At 36.3% G+C, this 23481-nt stretch overlaps 1 protein-coding gene across 1 annotated transcript in view; it reads right to left on the minus strand.

Moving 5' to 3' along the window:
* Nucleotides 1–23481, minus strand: part of FTO (fat mass and obesity associated) — a gene marked incomplete at both ends in the record, with an annotated part of 62161 nt that overhangs the window by 27835 nt on the left and 10845 nt on the right. Inside the window, 4 exons of the mRNA XM_009084978.1 lie at nt 5620–5739; nt 11497–11640; nt 13355–13434; nt 20248–20391. Of these exons, the coding sequence (XP_009083226.1) occupies nt 5620–5739; nt 11497–11640; nt 13355–13434; nt 20248–20391 (488 nt within the window). The remainder of the gene's footprint in view (nt 1–5619; nt 5740–11496; nt 11641–13354; nt 13435–20247; nt 20392–23481) is intronic.

Below are 23481 nucleotides of genomic sequence, written 5' to 3' on the forward strand. Positions count from 1 at the left end.
CTTATGCAAAACTGAAGCTCCCCAAGACACAATTGTGTGCACAAGAACATCAACAAAGGTCAAAGGGGCAAATCCACCTTGGAGGGAAGAGCACAGACAGCATGTCCACCCTTGTCCCATCTGGTGCACACTCACCACCAGGCACAAGGACAGGCACAGCTGCACAACCCACCCACAGCCCTCCCATTTTTTCCTGCAGAAATACATGTCACTGTCCCACAGGGCAGAAATTGTCCTCAACCTTTCCAGGCTTATGCCAGTTTACATTCTACCCTTAACGTTTTCAGTGCCCTTTTCCCAGTATACTGCAGGAGTGGGAAGACTGCACTTTGAACAACTCCAGTTTATAACAGAAATGTTACAGTGGTTCATATAAACACAGCTTAGATCTCAACCAGCTCACATAAGGGTTAAAAATAGAAAGTGCTATCCACTGGTTTGCTCTGATGTTCCTGTAGATATTGTCACTGGATGTATCCTCAGAAGAATTCTATTCAACACCTCTGTCTTTAAGTACAAAGCTGTAGGCTGTAGCAGCTTTAGGAAACATAAGTATCCTTTTTTCTGCTGCACAGTATCTGTGTGTGAAATTCTCTAAAGGGGTTTAAGTATTTACCCTGAACACTATCAGACAGTTTCTAAAATTTTCCTTATCCTGTTGCAGAAACACTTCAAAGAGAATCATAAACACAGTCTTTTGTGCTTTCAGCACACACGTTGTTTTGGAAGCTTAAGTCTGAATTCCCTCAGAATTGTAAATATTTTTTTTCTGCAAGATGTGCAATACAACTTTACTTTTTTTTTTTCTTTTTACAGATTGGTAGTAATTCTACTATAGACAATGCTGAAACCTTTCCCCCATTTGTGACAGCTAAAAATATTGGGGTCAAAGAAATTAGTGGCAGGAAAAAAAATGAATATTAAAAAAAAAGAAAAATAAGTCTTCAGGATCAGGTTTTGTTGTTGTTGTTTAAGATAAAAAGGTACATTTCCAGAAACATCTGACTCCCAGTGTACATAAAATATAACCTGCCAAAAATACACTTATTTAAAGGGTCTGGCCTAAACAGATAAGGAGAGCCCCAAAAGACAAGAAATCTGGTTAAAATTTGGGTCTTTGAGCTGCCATGCTGTACCTACATTTCACAGCTCATTAGGCAAATACGATCACCCATCACCACATGGCCCTCCAATAAAGTGTGACACTGCAATATCTAAGCACAAGGGGAAAACTAAAAAAGAAATTAAAATAATACCTCAGAGTTCCTTGAATTTTGGCTGACAAGGTCAAACCAATTCAAATGTCAGTTAAGTTGTTCTGCTTTTTTTGCAAGAAGCTAAACGACCAACGAGGCTGTTTGTGATCCCATTATCTATTTTTTTAAAATATAATTGGTTAGTTGTTTAAAGTGCCAAAGTCTACAAAAGCTAGGAGAATTCCTTGTAAGAGCATATTTTGTCTTAAAGCTTTTCATGGTTATCCTGGAACTGAAATACTCTGATTTAAATACATATTTAAACCCTTGCTTTAATTTGAAAAAAAATAAATGGCTCTGGGCTGAGATTTTGTAGCTCAAGTTTCAGCCTAGACTCAATTCTAACTGTCAGGCTCTAAGCCCCTGACAATAGTGGCTTACAGCTGAAACTATGACATACTTCATATGTAGCAATAGTAGAAAATAACGAAACAAACCTCAAAAAGGAAAGCAAAATAATTTTACAAGAAAATAGCCTTGCTCTCCGATTTCAATTCACTTGTACAAACTGCTAAAAACATTTTTTGGGCATAACAGCAATTATAACATGACTAGTTTCTCAAAAAAGTTTTACACATCAAGATGATTGTGGTGTAGAAAGATATATTTGCACGAAATGCCAATTGTTTGTGATACCTACAGAGTGTGCACAATTCTGCTTTACACTGCATTTACAAATTAAAGGTGTGCTGCATTTCATTAGCTGCAGCTCTAATTTAAGATGCCAAAAAGTGAAACGGTGTGACAATTACTTGTGTTTCACTCACACCATTAAGAAATCACTTCCTGAAGATCTATGTTTCATTCCTTTAAGTAGACCATTTATTGCAGGCAAAGGGTTGTGCTGGTAAATGTTACTCCAAATCACTCAGACTTTTCTCTACATTTCAGTTCTATGGGGGTTTTTTTTTCATCTTGCCAAATTCCTGCATAAATAGGTGGGATTAAATGGAGCCTAACCTACCTAACATAATTATATATGTTGTGATCTTCTACTGCAATGAAACTGATACATTTTAATAATGCCAGTCTTGGCTCTTACCCACTAAAGTCAATAAAGGTTATTAAGGCCAACTGCCATATAAATACATTGCTACATTGCTAAATGGACTGTCAAAGCAGGAAATACAATTCACACCATACAGCACTGCAAGGGTCTTAATTTTTTTTTTTTTTTTTGAAAGGAACACTAAATATGTTGAAAAAAAGCCTTTAAAAATTCAGTAAGTGTAATCATCTACGTTTACTTTTCATTCCACAAACAAAAATTGTTTCATTGATTTACATTTTACTTTCCTAATGTGAATCACTCAACAACAAAATAAACAACAGAAGAAAAAAAAAGAAAAAGAAAAGACTGTAGGACTTCTGCAGTTCTTACTGATTTGGTATGGTGGTTAAAGATTTTCATAGCTAAAATAAATGTCAGATTGCAAGGTTTGCATGATAGCAGACCCTGAGAGACAAATTGTCTCTCCACTGAATCTCAGAACAGCTACAGCAAGACTTCCTCACATCACATGAGATTTCAGCTTTTCAGACTTCTCTTTACCCAGAAAGCAAAGCTTGTACAGTCTTTTTTCAAATGGTAACTCTCCCTTTGAATTCAGCAAGCATTTATCCTGATGTCGCAGGCGATAACGTGTTAATCTTGGATGACTTTTTAAAAAAAAGAAACCCTCAAAGATTTGAATAGCCTTCATATTTTCAAGGGAGGGGGGAAAAAAAAAAAGAAGATTGGTTAAACTGCTTTGGATTTAATGGCTCATAAATTCATGAGGTAATATTGTGGGAAATGTGATGTTTTATCAGAATGTCATTCAAATGAAAGGTTTAACATTTACATCACAAGAACGAGCTCTAAGTAAAACTATCCTCAGGGAAAGAAATGCCAGGAATAAACATTAGGATAAAATTGTGTGCTTGCTATAACGTACAAAAATATTCAATAAAGCCCATAGGTTTGCAGACACTGGGTTAAAACTTCATGCAGTGTCATACTCTGCTGTGACACAGGAGTAATTGCAATTAGCAGAATCAGAGATCACTACTCTGCTGTGACAGAGGAATAATTGCAATTAGCAGAATCAGAGATCATTTGGAAACTTTCTTCTTTACAGCTGCTTTACTAAACAAGGGGAAAAAAAAAACCCAAAAAAAAGGCACACAGGGACCCCAAGACTGACTTTTGTATCACTCTAGACACTTGTATAAAAAAAAAACTAAATCAAGAGATGCTCAGTTCACAAACAAAAGAAAAACGGATTGCTTAAATATTTTCTTTTCTGAAATAATTCCTTTTAAGCAGCAAATTTTTTTTCAAAACTAGATCAGCAATTCTAAGGCATTTTTACTTTTAGTATTTGACATGATTTTTTTTAGTCTTCTTTTTAAGGATTATCAGCTAAAGTTATAAATTTGCTGAACAAAAAAAGAAAAACAAAAAAAAAACCAAACAAAAAATCAACTGTAGACTACTGGGTACCTTCAAAAATACCCTTTTGATTTAACTTAGCTGTGGAAGCTAAGCATGCCCAAAAACACAGCACTTTTTATGTTAAATTGCTGTTGAATTTGTTAACCCACAATTGTTTTCCCGTGTTGTGGAATCTTAGAGATTACAGCTAACTTGAAGCAACAGGGATAATTCTTGATGCTAATGCCACATTTCGCTGGTTTTATTGAAGCAGTGGCTGAACCTGCGGCTCAACAGTGTCCCCTGCTGGAAATCTGCGGAATGCCAAGGCACAAAATGTGGGTGAACTCCAACAAAACCTGAGCCCCAAACACAGGGAGCATGGAATTTACTTGGAGACTCAACAAAACAGCCATTCTCAATTAACATTCTCCTCTGTCTCCTTCAATAGCTGAAATTAATTGTGATTAATATGTTATAAGTCATAAAACATTAAAGCAATTTTAAAATTTAAATTAGAAGCAGCTTCTGTCTTGGCCCAACCTTGAGTTTGCTGATAAATATCATCCTGAGGCCTGTTGAAAGGAGATACACTGACGCCACCATGTTTCTAATTAGAGACACATGGCCATGTCACACCAATTGCAGAAAACCTAACCCTTGAGAGTTCCAGAGTTTGCTGTTTTTCCATGTTCTCAACACACAATGGATATAAAATATCAAACATCCTTGTCTCTACCTCACCAAAGCCTGTGTTACAAGAGAGTAAGCTGTCATTGGAAAGAAAAACAAACCAAAGGTTGTTTTTTTTTTAAAATTATGAAGGTCTTTCAAGAATGTGAGCATGTAAGAACACAAATGAGGGGAAAAAAACCACAAAAACAAGTTATAAATATTTTTTTCTCCTTTGGTAGGAAAATTCTATGTTCACTGATCCCTTGTGGCAACTGATTTCACAACTGAAAGTTCTACTTTTCTAGATGCATTTTCAAAGTCTGAAAGCAGCCACTGCTGGAGAAGCTTAGAATATGTTTGAGTAGGTTAGTGAGTCACAGTATTTCCCTCAAGACTCAAAAAGATATTCTTGTCGCACCACATCTCCAGAGATTCAAACACACCTCTGCTACAAATAGTACTCAGCATCCTCAGCTAAATTATAAACTTTTCCAAATCAACTACAGGCAAATTGAGCCTTTATGCTGTGACCAGTAGAAGTGACTGAGAAGCAGCTTCTAATACAGACATAGAGATATGAGCAAGACACGTTTGCCAATATAGTTCCTTCTGAGAACAAAGTCAGAAGGAGACACATTGGCAACTGCTTCAAAACCTTTGATAGCACAGTCTCCTGAGTCTCTGCTTGGCCAGCAGCAGCACAACAAGCTAACAGTGCTTGTCACCAAGTCTGTTTTCACGGAAAGCAGGAGGTACTTTCAAGTATACAGGAACCATGTTTAAATTATTCTGGAAACTATACTCCTCTTGTTGGTTCTAGCTCTGGTGTAAGTGTGCAGGTGGACTACAAACAGACAGTTGTACCTCCTGATCACTAATTTTGTTCACAACTTTCTTCAGCAGAATTCACTGTTGTTGTCACCAGCAGAGTTGTCTCTATCAGTGCTGTACAAAAATGTTGACAATGCAGAGTTTCATGTACCAATTTGTGTGATGTAATATATGACTGTCACAAGGCTGTCAAACTCTAAAAGCAAGCAAAGTCAGGAAATAGCTAAAACCTTGGGGTTTTGGATCTGATTTTGCTCACATTTTTTTCTGGCTACTGGGGGATAAAAGTAAGAGGAGACAGTGAAAGGCTGACATTGATTCTGCCTCTCATATGTTCTGAATAAAGTTTAAAACCCATTACTACAGTACAATTAAAAACATAATTGTGAGTGGTCTCAGAATTAAGCCCCAGAGGCTTTAGACTTTAAAACTAGTACTTACCATAATCTCCATTTTTCTCCAAAATTCTTCCAATTTAGCCATAGGCTTAAGCCACCAATCAGTGCACTTCAAATACCTCTTGCCTTGGAACCAAAACTGCCTAAGCCACTCAAATTCAACCTGTAAGATAAAAGCACATGGCAACATAAACATCTATGTTCACTATTTGGGGCAGGAATGGGGTAATGCATGAATCCAGCTGTACCGGAAGAATCCCACAGAAAATGAGACAGCTACCAACGTACTCATTTCTAAACACACCTTTACACTCAGCTGGTTTTTTGATTTCTATTCCATGTCAATTTGTGACCTGAGCTACTCACTTCAAACCCAGAGATGTGCAAACCCCAACTCTTTTTTTTTCTTTTTAATGTGTGGTACATGTACAATAAGAATAAAAATTCAGATTTACTCACAATTTGGTCAAATCCATACCAACTCTGGCTTACTGTGATTAACATCGTGGGTTTCAAAGTGCTTCAGTCATAAAAGACTGAAAAACCTTGCAGTAAAATAACATTGCTAGAATGCAGCCTACTCAATTGCTGTGGATTGAGAGGGTGGCACTGCAAGGAATCACAGTCTCTCACAGTTACCACAGAGGCTGCTGTTCTTGAACAGAAATCCATAGTTCTGGTCTTTAGAATTCCATATTTATCTTTGTTGTAGGAGTTATGTTCCACACTGAGTTCAAAGCTGATTTAATCATTATTTGTATCACAAAGAAATTTGTTTATCCCTGCTCAACTCCGAAGATGAAAACCAAGACAACTTACCACAGTGGAAGAATAAAGAAAACTGCCCAAAGCTCTCACCTAGCACTTCCTTTCCTGCAAGGGTGAACTGAATGGCTACAGAAATCTGAAAGTGTTCCAGCTAACATGAACTAAAGGTTTGGTATATATTTATTCAAGATTACAATAAAAGATACTTCAATTCGCAGTGTATAAAACGAATATTAAAACAACTCTGTTGGTAAAATGTAACATAATTACTTGGCAGACACAGATCTCAAAACATTTTTAAAACCCCTGACTGCTAGTCAGTGACTTTTTAGCACAGAAGTCTGATGACATCCTTCCTAAAAAAAGTGAAGCAAACTGCTTCCTCTACAATATTAACAAGGTATGAAGGATCAAGTTATGGTTTGTTAAAAATAATCAGTATGCACAGTTTTGGGAAGGCTGAGCAAACCATTCAACTAGAATTTTCAGAACTTAATGCTGTTTTTTTCTCTCCCCACTTCTCTTTGGTTTTGTTGGTCTCTACTACATGATGTCTGGCAAACACATTTCACAAAACTAATCACATGAGGCCATTAATCAATGAAAAAACCTCTTTTAATTAATATCAATGTTAAAATGTGACTCATCATGAATCTATTTCAGTCAATCTGATTTTTGACTCGTCATATCAATTTGTTACATTAATCTATGCAATTTCAATCCAATTCAAGTCTGGCATTCTGGCCAAAATTGAAATGTATCTTGATCCTATCCAGAATATACAACTTGACACAGAAGAGCTGTTTTTTAGGTGTAAGACAAAGTTTAGGAACACGGTAATTAATTTTCTGCAGTATTAGCTGGTCTCCTCAGAGGTCAGCATAGCTAATTGCAGCAAGTGGCTGTTTAATGATGTGGACTGCCATCTAATACAGCTATCAAACTCAGGTCCACATTCATCACACAGCATCTCTGCTCTAAACTGAGTTCATAAAATGGGGATTGAGGAGAAAATGTTTCACCCACCAACTTGGCCACCAAGCCAAGGGACTGCTCTGAACTATCACCTCTGAACACATAACTGCTGATTCTGAGAAAGAAGATAACCTTGATGAGATAAGGATGACATGATTCCTCTTATCCTTGAGTTAGATATATGCAAGCATAAATACTTAGATTTGCTAAAAATCTTCAGAGATTATAGTTATGTCTAAGATTGTTTGGTGTTTTTAATTAACATATGAGCACTTTTTATACCACATCCATTTCTAAGTACATGTTTTAATGACAACATATGCAACCTGCTTTCCAGGCTGTATGTACTCCTGCTTTCACTGTGCTCTCTTCAGTAATAATTTTTCCTGTAGCAGGAAGGCACTCCTACTGGCTTATCCCCTTCCACAAACAGGAGGAGTTATACCAGCAAAAAATCCTCACAACACTTCCTTCCACAAACAGGACGAGCTATACCAGCAAAAAATCCTCACAACACTAAATACTGGAGAAACACAAAAAGCTCAGTTCTAGCTTTAGTGGAACTGAAGTTACAGAACATTCATCTTCTGCAGCAAAACTCTCAGGTTAACAGTTCATCATGATATGCTAAAAGATATTAACCTTCCTTTGGCTGCATACATTGCTACCCTTTCTCATAAGTGACCGCAGTGTCTATCACCACATACTCAGCTAGTCCAGGCTTTCCTACATCCCTGTGCATTCACCAACTTCAGTTTAACTACTGCTGCCATGAAAACAGATTTGCTGCAGGCAAAAGTGACTGTACATCACAAGCAACAGGGCAATCAATTCATTATCTCGTTTTAATCATGGTAATTGGGATCTGATAATCACAGCTGATGAGAACAAACCCATACCTTTCAAACTTGAGTACTTACTTTGAAACTTACCAAATTTTCAACACAATACAGAGATGCTAAAAAAACCTTCCTGTAGTGTTTTTCTTCACTGAGAACATCCTATTAGTTTGATGTTGGCAAATACAGAAGCCTTGAAAGTACCTCACACCAACATGAACTATTAGTAGATTTTGCACTAGTCAAAGCAAGGAAAACAAATTCTCTTTGAAATGTGAAGTGCAGGCTGGCAAAAATCTCTCCTGCATTTATTTTTATATGCACAAGCATTTACATCATCTATCCAGCAGTGTTTTGTTACTTTAAAAAACATTTACTTGACAATGGTTTTCCCCAGGTTCCCTGTAGCTTCATTTGGAATGTACTCAGCAGCTGTATGTATTTTGAAAAGCCAAGTGTGATTCAGTAGGAGCAAGAGGTTGAATCCTGCAAGATCATTTCCTTCAGGCTAAATTATTACTGGCCAAACAACAATCTGGTAGCTTAACAAGGTAACTTCAATATCTAACCCTGTGTGAGTTGTCAGGCTGTTGCACTCCACAGCTGTGTGTTCACCCTGCTACACCACTCACCATCTACCTACCCTGCCATGGAACTATTTGTTCAGAATGTGAGCCCAAAGCTACTCAGACAAGCAACACATTAACACCCATAATCGAGGTTATCTTCACTTACAGCTACGAAGTACATACTGGGAGTAAAGTGGCTCACACATCTAACAAACAGCACATACCTTGCAATTACTCAGATATTCCTTTGAAGGCTGGTTTAGTGAGGGAGACCATGACAACAAAGCTAGGTCTAAAAAAATATTAAACTTCCACTTGGTTGCCTGGTAGAGATGCTAAAAGCCTCCTCAGGTTAGCATCTTACTTGGATGCCTCTGTCAAGACATCCCAGACAGGGCTCTGACAAATGAACTCTAACATCAGCAAGGATATACCCCAGATACTCACCCATACCTCTTAGAGAGGTTTCTCTGCCCACCACAAAAATGGAAAAAAACCCTAAGTCTCCACCTGTGCTTCAGATCCTCAGTTCAAACACACTTCATCAGCAAAGCAAGTCAATTTTCCTGCCCAGGAGTACAAAAGTGAAGGCAGAGGATCATACCTCATTCTTTCAGACTTGTTCTTAGGCTTTTTCCCTCTAGCAGACACAGATAACTCATCCAGGCTTCATTTGGCAGAGCAGTTAATTTCAGCACAGATTCTGAATCTCTACTGAACTACTATATTTTAGCTAGGTACTGTGATAGTTCTGTTCTGGTTAATGTTCTCTGATGACTACTTTGGAGGTACCAGCCAGAGGGGTAAAAAAAATGAAACTAGAGCATTTCAGGAAGATAAAGAACCAATGCCAATGGCTGCATCTAGTTATCAGAGTTAAGCTGAAGAACTTCAGTTATGACAATATTTGAAAACAAAATACAACAGTATCACCACCTCTAGAGATGCGAATATTATCTTATTTCAAGCTCATGATCTCTGGTCCAGAGGAACAGAAAAAAATTCACAAGGAGGTTTAGTACTAGCACAGAAAGCTGTATATCAGAAATATACAGGCAAAATTGGGAAACTGGGTGGCAGCTCTTCATTAATCCCATATTTGGCTTTTTATGCTGCTTTGTCATTTGCAATAAGAAATACTAACAAACTAAGGGAGAAAAAACCCCAAACAACAGTGACCATATCCTGACCACACCAATGGAATAGAAGACTTATTTTCATCCACAAGAATTTTGATTCTTTAAAGAAACAAAACAGGATGTTGTTCTTCACCTGCCTGAGAAAATGTGAACCTAAAACCTGTCTTAGTGCCTGAAACTACAAAGATTTATCTAGTGTATAGAACAAGGTATGAAGTTTTTTATGCAAAAAAAATTGCATTAGCTTCACAGATCCCTGTTTTCACTACAGTGATGTTTGAAAAAGAAATGTGCATTTACCACAGTGATAAGCCACTAGAAAATTTGTCTACTTGTCCACCAAATAAATTATATCTCTAACTGCAGAGTTGATCTTGGGATTAAAAAAAGTCAAAAAAAAAAAGAATAGAAAAATAGGTGAGAAGGGTACTGTCTTATCAAATTAAATATAGATCCAGTGTGTCTACTAAGTTTAAGTGCACAAGATGTACAATTTAAACAAAGATTCCTGTTACAGTATATCCCACATGTGTAACAGGAAACATCCCTGTGTGTCACATAGCAAAATTATTCAGGTGACTGCAAACACCAGGGGCTAGTCTCTCACCTGATGTAAACAGCACATGGCTTTGATGTTAAAGGACCCGTGCAAATTTAGCCCAGCTGTGCATGTGGCCCTTGCTGTGCAAACCACATATGCATGCAGTTTTATGGACTGAGCCTGATTAATGTTTTGTAAACCCCTGCATGCATCAGACTTCTTGAAATTGTCCTAGGAGCTGTTTGGGTAGAAGTCAAGGGTGCAAATCTTTTGCCAGCACTATACTTCATTTTCCCAACTGTAAACACAACACAGATTAAAGATGTTCTACAAAGTTTTAGTAACACTACACAATATCATATTCCTCAGCAGACAGCAATTCAAACATTTTTCACAAACTCTAATTTGAGCGAAAGTGACTTCTAATAGTGATCCTATTTATCTTAGTAGAAATACAGCACAGCTTCCCTCAAGAAAGCACTGCCAGCTTCAGTGGAATCCCACCAAAGTGCATTAATACACTTGCACATTTTGTAACACTAAAAGACCTGCTTAAATATGATCATCACTCACAATTTTTTCCACTATTTTCTTCAGAACGTAATTCAAAGCCCACACTCAAAATTGTGTCCCACCTGGCATCCTGCACACAGGCAGGAACAACTGACAAATTTTACCTGCTCTTTCCTTCTAATCCTCTAATTTCTTCTCTCTCTTCCTTTTTGTTAGGGAAGCACTAAAGCAGTTTTTTTGGTCCACAACACTATCACATTTCTTCTCTCTCTTCCTTTTTTGTTAGGGAAGCACTAATGCAGTTTTTTTGGTCCACAACACTATCAGATTTGGTGTAGTGTTTTATGAAACTTCTCTTACTTTACCAGCAGAGGGATCTTAAGAAGGAAAAATGAAAACTTTCAACATAATCCCAAGTAAAAAGTACTTGTACCCAAGTAAAAAGCAGTGCATCCAAGTCATAAAAGCTACATTGCAAACTTATACAAAGCATTGCCTTGAAAGCAGCTGAACGCACTTAATTGCCATTAACTCCATGAGCACTGGCTGAAGTATTTTCAGTGCAGATCATCTCACCTCATTATGTATTTCTTCTGTTTGCTTCACAACTGCAGTTTCCAGGGATTTCAAAGATAATGACATTGAATCAGACTCTGTCTGTAAATTCTGGAGTGCCAGTTCACACTGCCCAAATATGTATTCCAATGTTCCTCTCGAACACTATAAAGATACAACAAAAAGTTAGAGCCACTTTAGAAAGTGTTTCTCAAATATATTGAACAATTTGCTTCTGAAATGACCAAAGTGGAGGAGAAGGGATGTATTTCTGTGACTTTACATAAAAGTATAAAGCTTCCTGAACTGTCTATACAGTTATTGATATAAACTACATAGAGTCTACTCCATCAAACATCTGCCAACCAGTACAGCATAGACAAAGGAGAAAGAAAAAAATTCCTTTCAAATTTACCCTACAAATGTGGCACACAAAACCATGTCATACTTCCCATTGCTTCTGGCCACCTTCTGACAGTATTTCTCAATCAGTTGCATTTGCCCAGTTTTATGGGCTCCTACTAACACCAAAATGGAATTCTGCATCCAGCCTGACAGTGCTGTTTGCTCACTAGCCAGAGAGAATATGAATAAAACAATTTTGCACTTCTGGTTTTTTAGGGGTTTTTTACATTAAATTTCCTTCAAAATCAGAAGGAAATCTGTAAAAATCTGTTTGAAACAAAAGAAAATTGAAATATGTTCATGACTTCTATTTCCAATTAAATATCTGATCTATACCTTCAGTTAAATTTCCAGGTATAATCTTGAATAAGGACACCCTGGTCTAATAGTATTTGCAAAAGAAACTGATATACTATACAACTTCAAGTCACAAGAACTTACAAAACCAAAGCATAACCACTTAATAAAGAAGCTGTTCATACCATGAAAGTAAAGAAAAATAACAGAGACAGAAGCAGCAGATCAGAGCACTCTTACAATAAGAGGTGAAAAACATGATTATTTCTTTTAAAATACACTCTGTACTTTAACTTTATGACAAAGCCCAGGTCAAGCAAGCCGAAAATGTATTTGTTTGGGAAATAAGGGCACTTATCTTGTCTATCACAATTTATATGGATATATAAGTCAATGTTTGGTGCTATTGCTTCATTTCCATTCCACCACAAATTAGGAGCAATGAGACAAAAACCCCAAGCAACATAAGGATAGATAGTGTATTTTGCCTTGCTGAAAGAAGAAAGTGGTAACTAATTTTTTAGAGTATCTTTTGACTATGCAGTCTTATTTTTCTCTGCTTTCTCAATGTAATACTACATAAACAAAACTGCTGATAAGACCACGGAAAGGAATAAGGAGGAGAGGTCTAATAGGAAAAACATTTCAAAAACCCAAAACAAACAACAAAAGGTGTCTAAGCACTGAGACTATCAGGCTGAAGCCTTGTTATCACAGAATTACTCTGGGACAAGAGACTCAGTTGCTTTTCTCCTTCTTCAATCCTCAAATGCACAGAAGGATCCAATTCAAAGCATACTCATGCCTATTGCTGCTTGTTGTGATCTCCTTAAGGTGTTTTTTTAGCCAGTGGACACTGCTGATGTGCTATGGACAGCAAAACACTTGCACAACATTTCAGACAAGAAGACAACTGTTTTCTGTATTTCATCAGCAATGCAAGAGGTGTGGAGCAGCATGTTCTTCATTCATATCTGATTTGGCTCTCTGAGTTTAGGCAAACTCCCAATCCAGAAGCAAGTGTTCCTCAATCCAAAAAGAGCAGTTGAATAAAATAGTTTGAGTCATAAGCATAACATGAACCACAATTCTGGGTAAGACACCATAATGCTACATACATGGTGCCAGAATATTAGTTTTATGAGGAACCAAACAGCGAAACGTTTTTGATACTTACATCTGCCACTCTATGAGTTGAGCTGAATCGAGGTGACAAACCAGCCAGAACACAGTGCTGATGTGTCATGTTGAGATCATCTAGGGAGAGATTAGAAAACCTTGAATACAGGGGAAAAAAATCATACTTACTAAAACTTATTCTGGCTGAATATGAATTAAGCTATTTTTTTCTTTAATGCTTAGGGAATTCAGTCACATAGTACTATCTTCACAGAGCTCTAATGTTCCACAGAGCATGGTAACTATTCACTGACCTAGTGTTAGAAATACTTCTGCTCACACCAGTTTTCTCCCAGATTATATTGTTTAGAAGTGGCATTTTCCCACCTCTTCTTGAAAAAGTTGAGCTAAACAAATTAATTCTTTCAAAGCTGAGGATCATTCAACAGACTACTTGGAAATCACAATCTCTTTTCTTAAAAATCACCAAAAATACTGCTATTTCCTGAAAATAAGAGGGAAAGAAAGAAATTATTTCATCTTTTTATCTGAAACTTATCTGAAGTTCTCCCTTCTGCTCAGAGTCAAGAAACCTGGAACCCAGAAACCACGATCTGTCTCCAAAGTGTTTCCTTTGTAACCTGCCAGAGAGCTAACTCCAGTTTGCAAACTGGCAAACAACCAACCCCACAAACCCTAGAGATGGAACCTATTTGGTTGCCATCAAGAGCTTCATCAAAATTATCATAACTGAAGAACACCTGAATTCTGACAAATCTGCAGATAGCATCACAAACCTGGAAAAAAACCCAAATAAAACAATCAGAAAAACAATTCATGGTAGAAATAAAACAGGACTGAATTCCCACCATCAGCAGATAGCATCACAAACTTGGAAAAAAACCCAAATAAAACAACCAGAAAACCAATTTCTGTTAGAAATAAAACAGGACTGAATTCCCACTGAGAAAGTTTAGATAGGATACTTATTTTCTATTTGCATGAGCTTTGCAGATAGGTGCAGTGGAAAAAGCTTGAAAAAAATGCTCCAAAACAAACAAAGAACTTAGGAAAAAACTATTTCCTTCAAAAATATATGACGGTTAAATTGCATAGAACCAAGTCTTGCAAAGGCCACAGAAAAATATTATCTCTAGACATCACAATATTTAAGTACCACAGTCACTTTTCAAGCAGAATTGTGACACAAAAACCTAAAACTTCCGCTACCCTTTTCAGTGCCCCTCCATTGTGGTGTGTTTTATGTAGCAAAAATAGAATTACATGCATTACATTTTGATTTGCACCTTTATTCCAACCCTTGGCAAATCTTTCATTGTAGAACTCCGCCTGGGAATTGCTTCCAATTGTCTCTAATCCCTTATGAATCTTAGAAAGAAGCCTGTAATTTTAATTTAAGAGTTTATAATTCATCTAAAACTCTAATTGTACAAACATAGTTGAAGCTTCATGGATTGCATGTCTGAAAGGATATTAAAAATACATTTTAGGTCTTAAAAGATTATAGTAAAGATTTGCTTTTCCTTTTCTACTAAATATATATTAATTGAAAAGCAAAATCACTCTTTGTTCAATTGGCCATTGTCCATTTGGCAGTAAAATCTTTTCCAGATCCAGATTATGCTTTTGGTTTTAGAACAAAACCAAAGCTGTTACATTCCTTGGTCACCCATGTTGGAACTACCATAGTGTTCGCGTTGGGTTTGGGAGAACACATGGAGTCAACATTGGGTTTACATGACTAAACACTGCTCAGTGAGGTGTGAAAAACCAAAACAGTCTCTTCAGTGTAATGCATCACAAGCAGTACATGGCTATAAAAGCATACATATCCATATCTGTCCTGGTTTGGAAAACTCCAGCAGGTCAGCTGGATATCAGACAGTTCTCCTGAATTTGTGGTGAGCTAAGAGCCAACAGAGTGTCTTTTCTGTCACAAAAAAGTGGGCCCTCATCTTGCCACACATTCAGGACAACTATGGCAGAGACATCTCACTTCAATATCTGTTACAGAAACAAAATCCCATAAAACTTATGTGACCTGTAAAATTCATATAAGAAGTGACTACTTTAAATCATCATTAACACCAACTTAGCAATGTATAAAGTACTTTCAAGAACTGTCACACAATCCCTTCTCCTTCTAAAAATGTTCCACATGGATGCTTAAAAGATGTATATGCCAATAAACTAATTGCTAGATAAGAAAAGTTTTGAGACTTGGACTACACATTTCTGCTTACATGAAAGTTCCTCTCCCAAAGTTTTCCTATAGCTATGAAAAATGCTGTCACTTGCACAGAATGTTTTTTCTCAGGTCTCAGCAGGCTTTTTGATTGTTTAAAAGTTTTCAAACACTAAAATTATCCCAATTTAAAACAGTAATTCTAGAAAACAATCAAGAAAAACTAACGAAGTACATACATTCTAGAATTCTATTCTGACCAAAGAGAACTTTCACAATGAAAACCTAACTGTCCACATTAAAGCAAATCCCATTTACTTGTGTGTTTGAATGCTGGAAAAAATACTTTTTCTGTCTGAGGCAGAACACCTAAGAAACAAGGAGACTTATTTCCTGCACACATGTGTATGGCAAAATGTATATTCCTTTTAAATAGATTGTTTTATTCTTTTATTTCCACTACTTTCTGCCTTACCCACCATTTCCAATTTCACTTGTATCCAACTTCACACAATGCTTTAACAGGAGAAAATCTAACCAAACTAATTTTACTGCAGATATAGCAACAAATATCACCAGGAAGGTATGTCTCCTTCCCTAAGAACTTATGGGTCCATGGAATACTCCTTTCATAATAGAAAGCTATAGGGATGATCTTTCTACTTTCTGCCTTACCCACCATTTCCAATTTCACTTGTATCCAACTTCACACAATGCTTTAACAGGAGAAAATCTAACCAAACTAATTTTACTGCAGATATAGCAACAAATATCACCAGGAAGGTATGTCTCCTTCCCTAAGAACTTATGGGTCCATGGAATACTCCTTTCATAATAGAAAGCTATAGGGATGATCTTTCCTTTCCAAAACAAGAAAAGCATGTACAAGCAAAACTCAGGAATTAAAAGGCTAGAAACTTAATAAATTAAGACAAATGTCAGATTTGCCAAACTTCATGATCAAAGTTTGGTAACAACAAAGACATTTCTGGACTTCGAAGTCTTAATAATCAAGGAATACACCATTTGGATCAAATATGGACTCCAAAAAAATAAGGGTTAATAAAACTCCAACACATTCAAGATGCTAGAGAGCAAAGAGGGTTCAAGTTAGTTTGTGGAAATAGAAGCAGATTAAATATCTAGAAATAGTTTAATGAGTCACTATATACATGTGGAAGTGTTTCCATTAAACACTTATCTCTAACCACAAGCCAACCTCTGCAATGTGTGCACCCTACTTCTGGTTGGTTATGAAAACAATTTTTTGATGCTTCTTGAACTATAATTTGCTGGGGGTGGGGAGAGGTATAAGACTCAAAGTTCATCTTCATGCTGTTTTAAAACCCTAACCTTCAAGCAAGAGCTTGATCTATGGGAAACAGCTGCAGAAAAGTAAATCTCTCTTTGAAAGAGTCCAGAATGTATTTCTGTTAAGTATGTTTTGAAGTCATGGTAGGAAAATTAGTGAAAATTGTAAATCTGCTTGCAAATCTGGTCATGTCTAACTCAAAGATTAGGGGAAAGATTCCAATTTAATAGTAGGACCATGACAACCCTAGTTAAGCATGCTCTAGGACAGAGCAGATGGGGCCCTTTGCTCACCTCCACGCGTTTCGGATTTATTGCAGGCACCCAACACGTTTCATATTAGACACCCCTTGACTGTGTACTTGAGACAGCAGGGTTCAGTATGCACTTCCTCTGCAGACCAATATATTATCCTAAATTGAGCTAAAGTGTTTCCGTTTCATGAGTGATATAAAGTTCAGATTTGAGGTTTTTAGGCAGCACACTTGCAGTCATTCACCAGGATCCTTTTTCCTTCGTATTAAGGAAAGCCTTAAAAATATTTTTTAAAAATCTGTATTACTGAAAGCAATTCAATTTCTATTGGTTTTGCCTAAAGAAAATACATTTATATTATTGTAACAGCTTACTTGAAGAACAGATTTGTATTAACACACTTAGCATTAACATACCTTTAAATTAGAGCTCATGATTTCACCTGAGGAGGGATGCTGAGAAGGCAGATGTAAACTTAAATTTGAAGACATTTTACTAAATTTCTACCCAGAATAACAAAAAACATTTTACAGAGCCAATGAAGAGTGGAACATACACATTATTAAATGTCTACTAGAAATACTAACAAAAAAACCTGGTTTTTTGGTTCCTTTGCTAAACCCATTGATCTGAATTTACAAGTTACTGTAATTGCACATTACTATTAGAAATATCAAGTTACCACTACTTGTTACATAAGATTTGTGTGTACCATAGTAGGAAATACTTGGGGCATTACAGGCACGGAAATTAAGAGGATCTGACTTTTTAATTAAAAGCAACATACTGAATTGGATGTTTCAGCATTCTACAACATTCACATAAAGCAGTAAACACCACAGCATGTCAGCAATTGGAAGATCTACAGAGTTGCTAAGTTTTTTGTTGGAGTGGATGAGTCAATGGTCATCAGAACTAATTCTACCAGTCTTATCAGTCAGTTCCTGTACATCAACAGCTACTACTAGTTCCAGCATTCTAACCTCAATGTTCTGTTTTCTAGATCACTTGCTTACTGCTGCCACTGCTTTGAAAATAATGCCAGGAAGAAGACTCTGCTAACTGAAATGAGGCACTGGAATATATTGTGTATAAATGCACAAGATAAATTAATCTAAAACTTTCTTATATACTTTCCATACAGAGTTTTATATATTTTACATGACATCCTCGTGATGCTTCCCATTAAAAGTCAGTTCAAAAAGATCTGAACAGTAAAAAAATATTCTAAAACTATATATGTTCACTTATATTGCCTTTCACTTCAAGTGAAAATTATATGGGCAGTTCTGTACATAGAAACCTAAAAAAGGGCCATTTTGAGAATACTCTCTTGGATTGTGTAGAAGAGCAATTTTTTTTCAAGTAATGGAAAAGAAATACAAAGACTATGGAAATGTAGAAGAGATTAACAAAACACCTGGCCTACAGAGCTCAAATCTGTAGCTCTTCACAAAGTATTAATCAGAAAGTGATTTACACATCATCTTCAAAAGAATGTTTGCTATATCCTTTGTCTCCATCTAAGCATGCTCATGATGTGACGTGTTGAATAAACTCACTTTCTGACCCACCCTTCATAATGCATCCCTAAAAATGCTTCAGTTGCTAAACATAAATTCTACCAGAGAATAAAAAACACCCTTACAATCCGCAATATCTTGCAATAAAAATACTGAAGTTAGACCATTCTTTTATTAATTAGCTTTTGTATTTTTTGCCCAGTGTAGCTGTATATGCACAAACTTCCCAGTCAGGAAGGATTAGATAAATTTACTTGATGCCCCAACTGCTATTGCACAAAAATAGAATAATAATAACCTTTCTAGGAATGTTTAGCTTCCACTTAAACTCCACTTTGACTTCACTGGTCCTCTTGCCCTCTAGGCCACTACTTTATATCCTCACAAATACAGAAATGGGAGGCACATCCAGACCACTATGCCAAAGGATCTCACATCTTAAAACTTCATCTTTCATGCCTGAACATACTTAAGAGCATAGTTAGTCCAGTTCTTTCACACAAGGTACTTCACTGATGAGAGTGCACAAGGTCTGAATAGAAAACTAAGAACAAGGAATGGTACATGCATTTTAAGGTGGCCCATAAATATATTGCTTGTAGTAAGTAAACTGTTTTCATACTTGTTGAAAGATGCAAGTGAAAGGTAAATGTGAAAAGACTGTTCTGTCCATCAAGTTGAGAGTGCAACAGGTCATTCTAGGGACATTCCATGGAGCACACCTTCCAAGTCACAAACACATGAACAGCGAACACCACACATGCTCTCAGTCTTCAGAGATGATATTTGTCAAGCCAAGACACTAAACAGACAAACATGGTGTTGTCAGAAACTTCGTTCTTGTTTTGTGTGACTTATAACTAAATTTATTTAAACAAAAATGATAGCCAAGAGAAACACAAGCCAAAAGAGAAAGCAACAGATTTCATGTCAACAAACCTTAGCCATAGTCCTTGGTCTGTTTCTTTCAATGGAAAAACCTTAGTGTGTGAGCTCAGCTGCTCAAGTAAATGAACTCAATTTAATTTTCTTTTTTTAATCCTCTACGCTTGAGACATTGAGACTCACTCTTGGAGCATGACAGCTCTGTTCATTAGGCTTTTAGTATAATCCCACTACTAGAAAATAACATTTGAATATAGACATGGAGAAGTGTAGTAGAAGGAGAGAAGTGTCATGTATAAAATTGGTGACTAACAGAACATCCACAGTCAAGTTGAAGAATGGAAGTTTTATTTGTTGAACATAACAGATGCAGATGCTCACAGTTACTCAGAAAAACTGCACTCAGAATAGAAAAAGCATCTACAAATATAAGGATGGGACAGATACAGCTCAGCTTCTCACAAGACCTGGGGACATTCTGTTTATGGCCTGAAGTCATAGTTATTCTGACGGTACAACAGACAGAAAAGGTGCAAAAAGAGTATATTTCTTAGCAGTGAAGTGAAAAAAAACCCATGAAGTTTCCCAAAATACTCTGGAAATGGGCAGGGTAGGAGGAATTTATTATATACTCTTATGAGTATATAATAAGACTCATGCCTTGCTAAAGAAGCAAAGTCCTAACTGAAAGGAAGGTATGGTAACTTATTTAAATGTATCATTTTCTCTGTTTTCAAACAGAAAGTGCAACTTTTAACTCTTGAAAATTACCAAGCATCAAGTAGAAGTCTCCTTGGCGAAGTGGAATTGCTAATCCAGGTGTCTCTATGTCCCATGCTACCTTCAAGCCTACGTGCCAAACAGCAGGGTCTCTTCCCTTCAGTTCTTGTTCACTACTTTCTTCCACAGCAGAATCTTTTAAAAGAGAGAAACAAACACCACAAAGATCAGAGACCAGATAAGAATCCTAAAATACAAAATCTGGTCTACTATACAGATATATTGGTACAGTCTTAACAGGTTTATAATCTCCAAATTCAAAAGTATGCAATAGGTAAAATAAAAACAACCATATGAGATCAAGAATTTTTTTGCAACTAATTTTACCAAACTTTATGTTAACTACAAAGTAAAGGCAAATCAAGTCAAGGTTTGCAAAGGATTCAGTTTTCTGAAGTTCTCAAGTACACATAAGGGGAATTTTAGTTAAGCTTCACTCAATTTTTTTGCATTACTAAAACTATAAACTATAAAGGAGAAAAAATTAAAAACGCAGCATCACTGATATAACAATAGATAACTTCTGAAAGACTTTGAGGTCAAAATGCCAAAGCATTTTATGAACAATTTCATTTGTTTACATACTTGCAATATCACCATATCATAAACTGAAGCAAAGTGAGGTGAAATAATGGTTACAGAACACAGAGTAGACCAACAAAGTAGAGCAGATCTTGGATTCATATCTGTCATTATTTTCGCAAAATTATTAGTCAAACATGCTAGATAACATGTGCAAGAGCCAACGAAGCTTCAATACATTTGTCACAACACTTTTCTTATCATTAAGCAACATGAACGTGTTGAGCTTGGGGAAAAAATAATCCACTGCATAGAAATAGTATTTACAGCTTAATCCCTCAGAACTATTTTCATAAGCTTACTTCACTGCAGTATAAATTGAAAGATACAGTCAGCATTTATAACAAGGTATTTGGGAGCCATGGTATAACAGTTTTATGGTTAAAGTAACAGAGCATTTTGACAGAGGGAGGATGAAGTTTTAATAAGCAGTTGGCACAGAATGGCAGTGAAGGGTTAGAAATGAACTATGTAGCATGCCTAATTCTTGCTTACAAGTTTGTAACTGTGTGTCCATTTCACTGTCCACTTGAAAAGTTCTTTCATCTAATCACTCTTTGTCTCCATTGAATTCTATAAGAAAAATACTAAATATGTATAGTTCTCTTTATAATAGGCACAGATAAAACATGACCTTGGACTCGTGTTTCCAAAACATTCATGTCACTCATCTCACATGCTTAGTGCATTGTTTGTTTAGTTGGGGGTAGCCTTTAGAAAACTAAGATTTATTAATAATTATGTCAATTAAATATTGTCTGAATTCAGAAAACGGAGAGCCAAAACCTTTTAAAGAGCCAGTTCTCTTTATAATAGGCACAGATAAAACATGACCTTGGACTCGTGTTTCCAAAACATTCATGTCACTCATCTCACATGCTTAGTGCATTGTTTGTTTAGTTGGGGGTAGCCTTTAGAAAACTAAGATTTATTAATAATTATGTCAATTAAATATTGTCTGAATTCAGAAAACGGAGAGCCAAAACCTTTTAAAGAGCCAATCTAAAAAGTATTATGTCAATTAGATATTGTCTGAATTCAGAAAATGGAGAGCCAAAACCTTTTAAAGAGCCAATCTAAAAAGTTCTTAGTTAAATATCTAACTGTAACTTCAATCCCTGAATTCACCCCCTTCACTTCTGCAGTTCTCATCCAACTTGGCTTGGGAGCAGCTCTAGGCCCTTCTATCAAGGAGCACACAAATGAGAAAACAAGAGCTAGCAAATACTCAGAAAAATCAATACTAAACTCTTCAAGGGGCTTTCATATTTTCTCCCCTGTTCAGATAAATCGTAACTTAATTTAAGAAAAAATGTTTCCTGAAAACTGCAAATAGGATGCCTTTCAAGGCATTTTTAATGCAATACATCACAGATATTATAAAAAGGAGTAACCTTTCTGGGTTAACTCTCTCTGTTATGCTGCTTTCCCATTCACTTTGGCAGCAGCACTGTTCACAATATGGCACCAATAAAATATAGAACTACAATCAGAGACAGCAATTTCAATCAAAGTTTCCTGGGGTCTCCTCATAAATCCAGCACCTTTGGAATGTGCTCGTTAAAATGACTTATTTTTTGCAGTTTGATAAATTTTTTATTGCTTAAGTACTGAGTTCAAATGCGGCTCAGAGTCTCCTTTTCTCTATATTCTCAATTATTGCACCTTATAATTATCAGCAGCAATTGAAACTGATTGCTCCTACCATGTTATTTTGGTAACAAATGGAAGCAAGCTGCTACTAGCTTTAAAATGCAAGCTAGTCTGAAAGTGAGAGCAAGGGGAAAAAAAAAAGGGCACCTTAACATTTGTGGCATATCCCCAAGTAGCACTGACTTTTACATAAAAAAGAAGTTGTTATTAAATTCTCTATGACACCTCAAGCATGAGTGAATGCTGTGTATTTATTGATATATTTACAGTTTGCATTTAGTGAAAACATTTGGATGCATCTAAATCATAGGTATTTGAGAGTAAATCATGTAGATCTTGCACATATCTTAAAAACTTGTTTTGGAGTAAGCCATACAGAAATAGTAAAATACAGCAGTGTTTTATTTCCATTTAGCAGAAACATAACAAAACTCTGTGCAGATCTGAATTCTGGTTAGTAAAGATTTACAGACTTGCAGGCCTGCAAGAAACCTTTATGCTGGCATCCCAAATGAAATGGTGCAATCAGGTAACAAGCTAACCACAACAGAGCAACAATATCCCATCCTAGAACCACAAGAGAGAGAATGTAGCTGCAGAAAATTGGCCACAACATTATGTTTTTAACTAGACAGCTCCAATTTCAGAGATGTTCCAGTTTTAAGACCTGATCTTATTAGGTTTGGGTCATGGTTAGGTCCAGAACAACATGAAATTTGTTTTCCTTGAGCAAATTTGGTTATTGTTCCATAGCACAGAAAGCAAAAGTAGCTTTCAAAGTGTTGCTATTCGGCATCAAAATCTGCAACAGTCTGAGAGGCTTTTTCACCCTGCAACCTGAATCTTCTCTATTCAAGTCAAATTGTAATGCCAAACTGTATCCTAAATGTAATCTTACACGTGATTCCTTAAGATAATATGAACATTGCCAACACAGTGTTAAAAACAGGGACTGTAAACATCTACTTTGTTATTAAATCCAACTAACAA

Source organism: Acanthisitta chloris, unplaced genomic scaffold (assembly GCF_000695815.1).
Source record: "Acanthisitta chloris isolate BGI_N310 unplaced genomic scaffold, ASM69581v1 scaffold24511, whole genome shotgun sequence".
Taxonomy (NCBI): Eukaryota; Metazoa; Chordata; class Aves; order Passeriformes; family Acanthisittidae; genus Acanthisitta; species Acanthisitta chloris.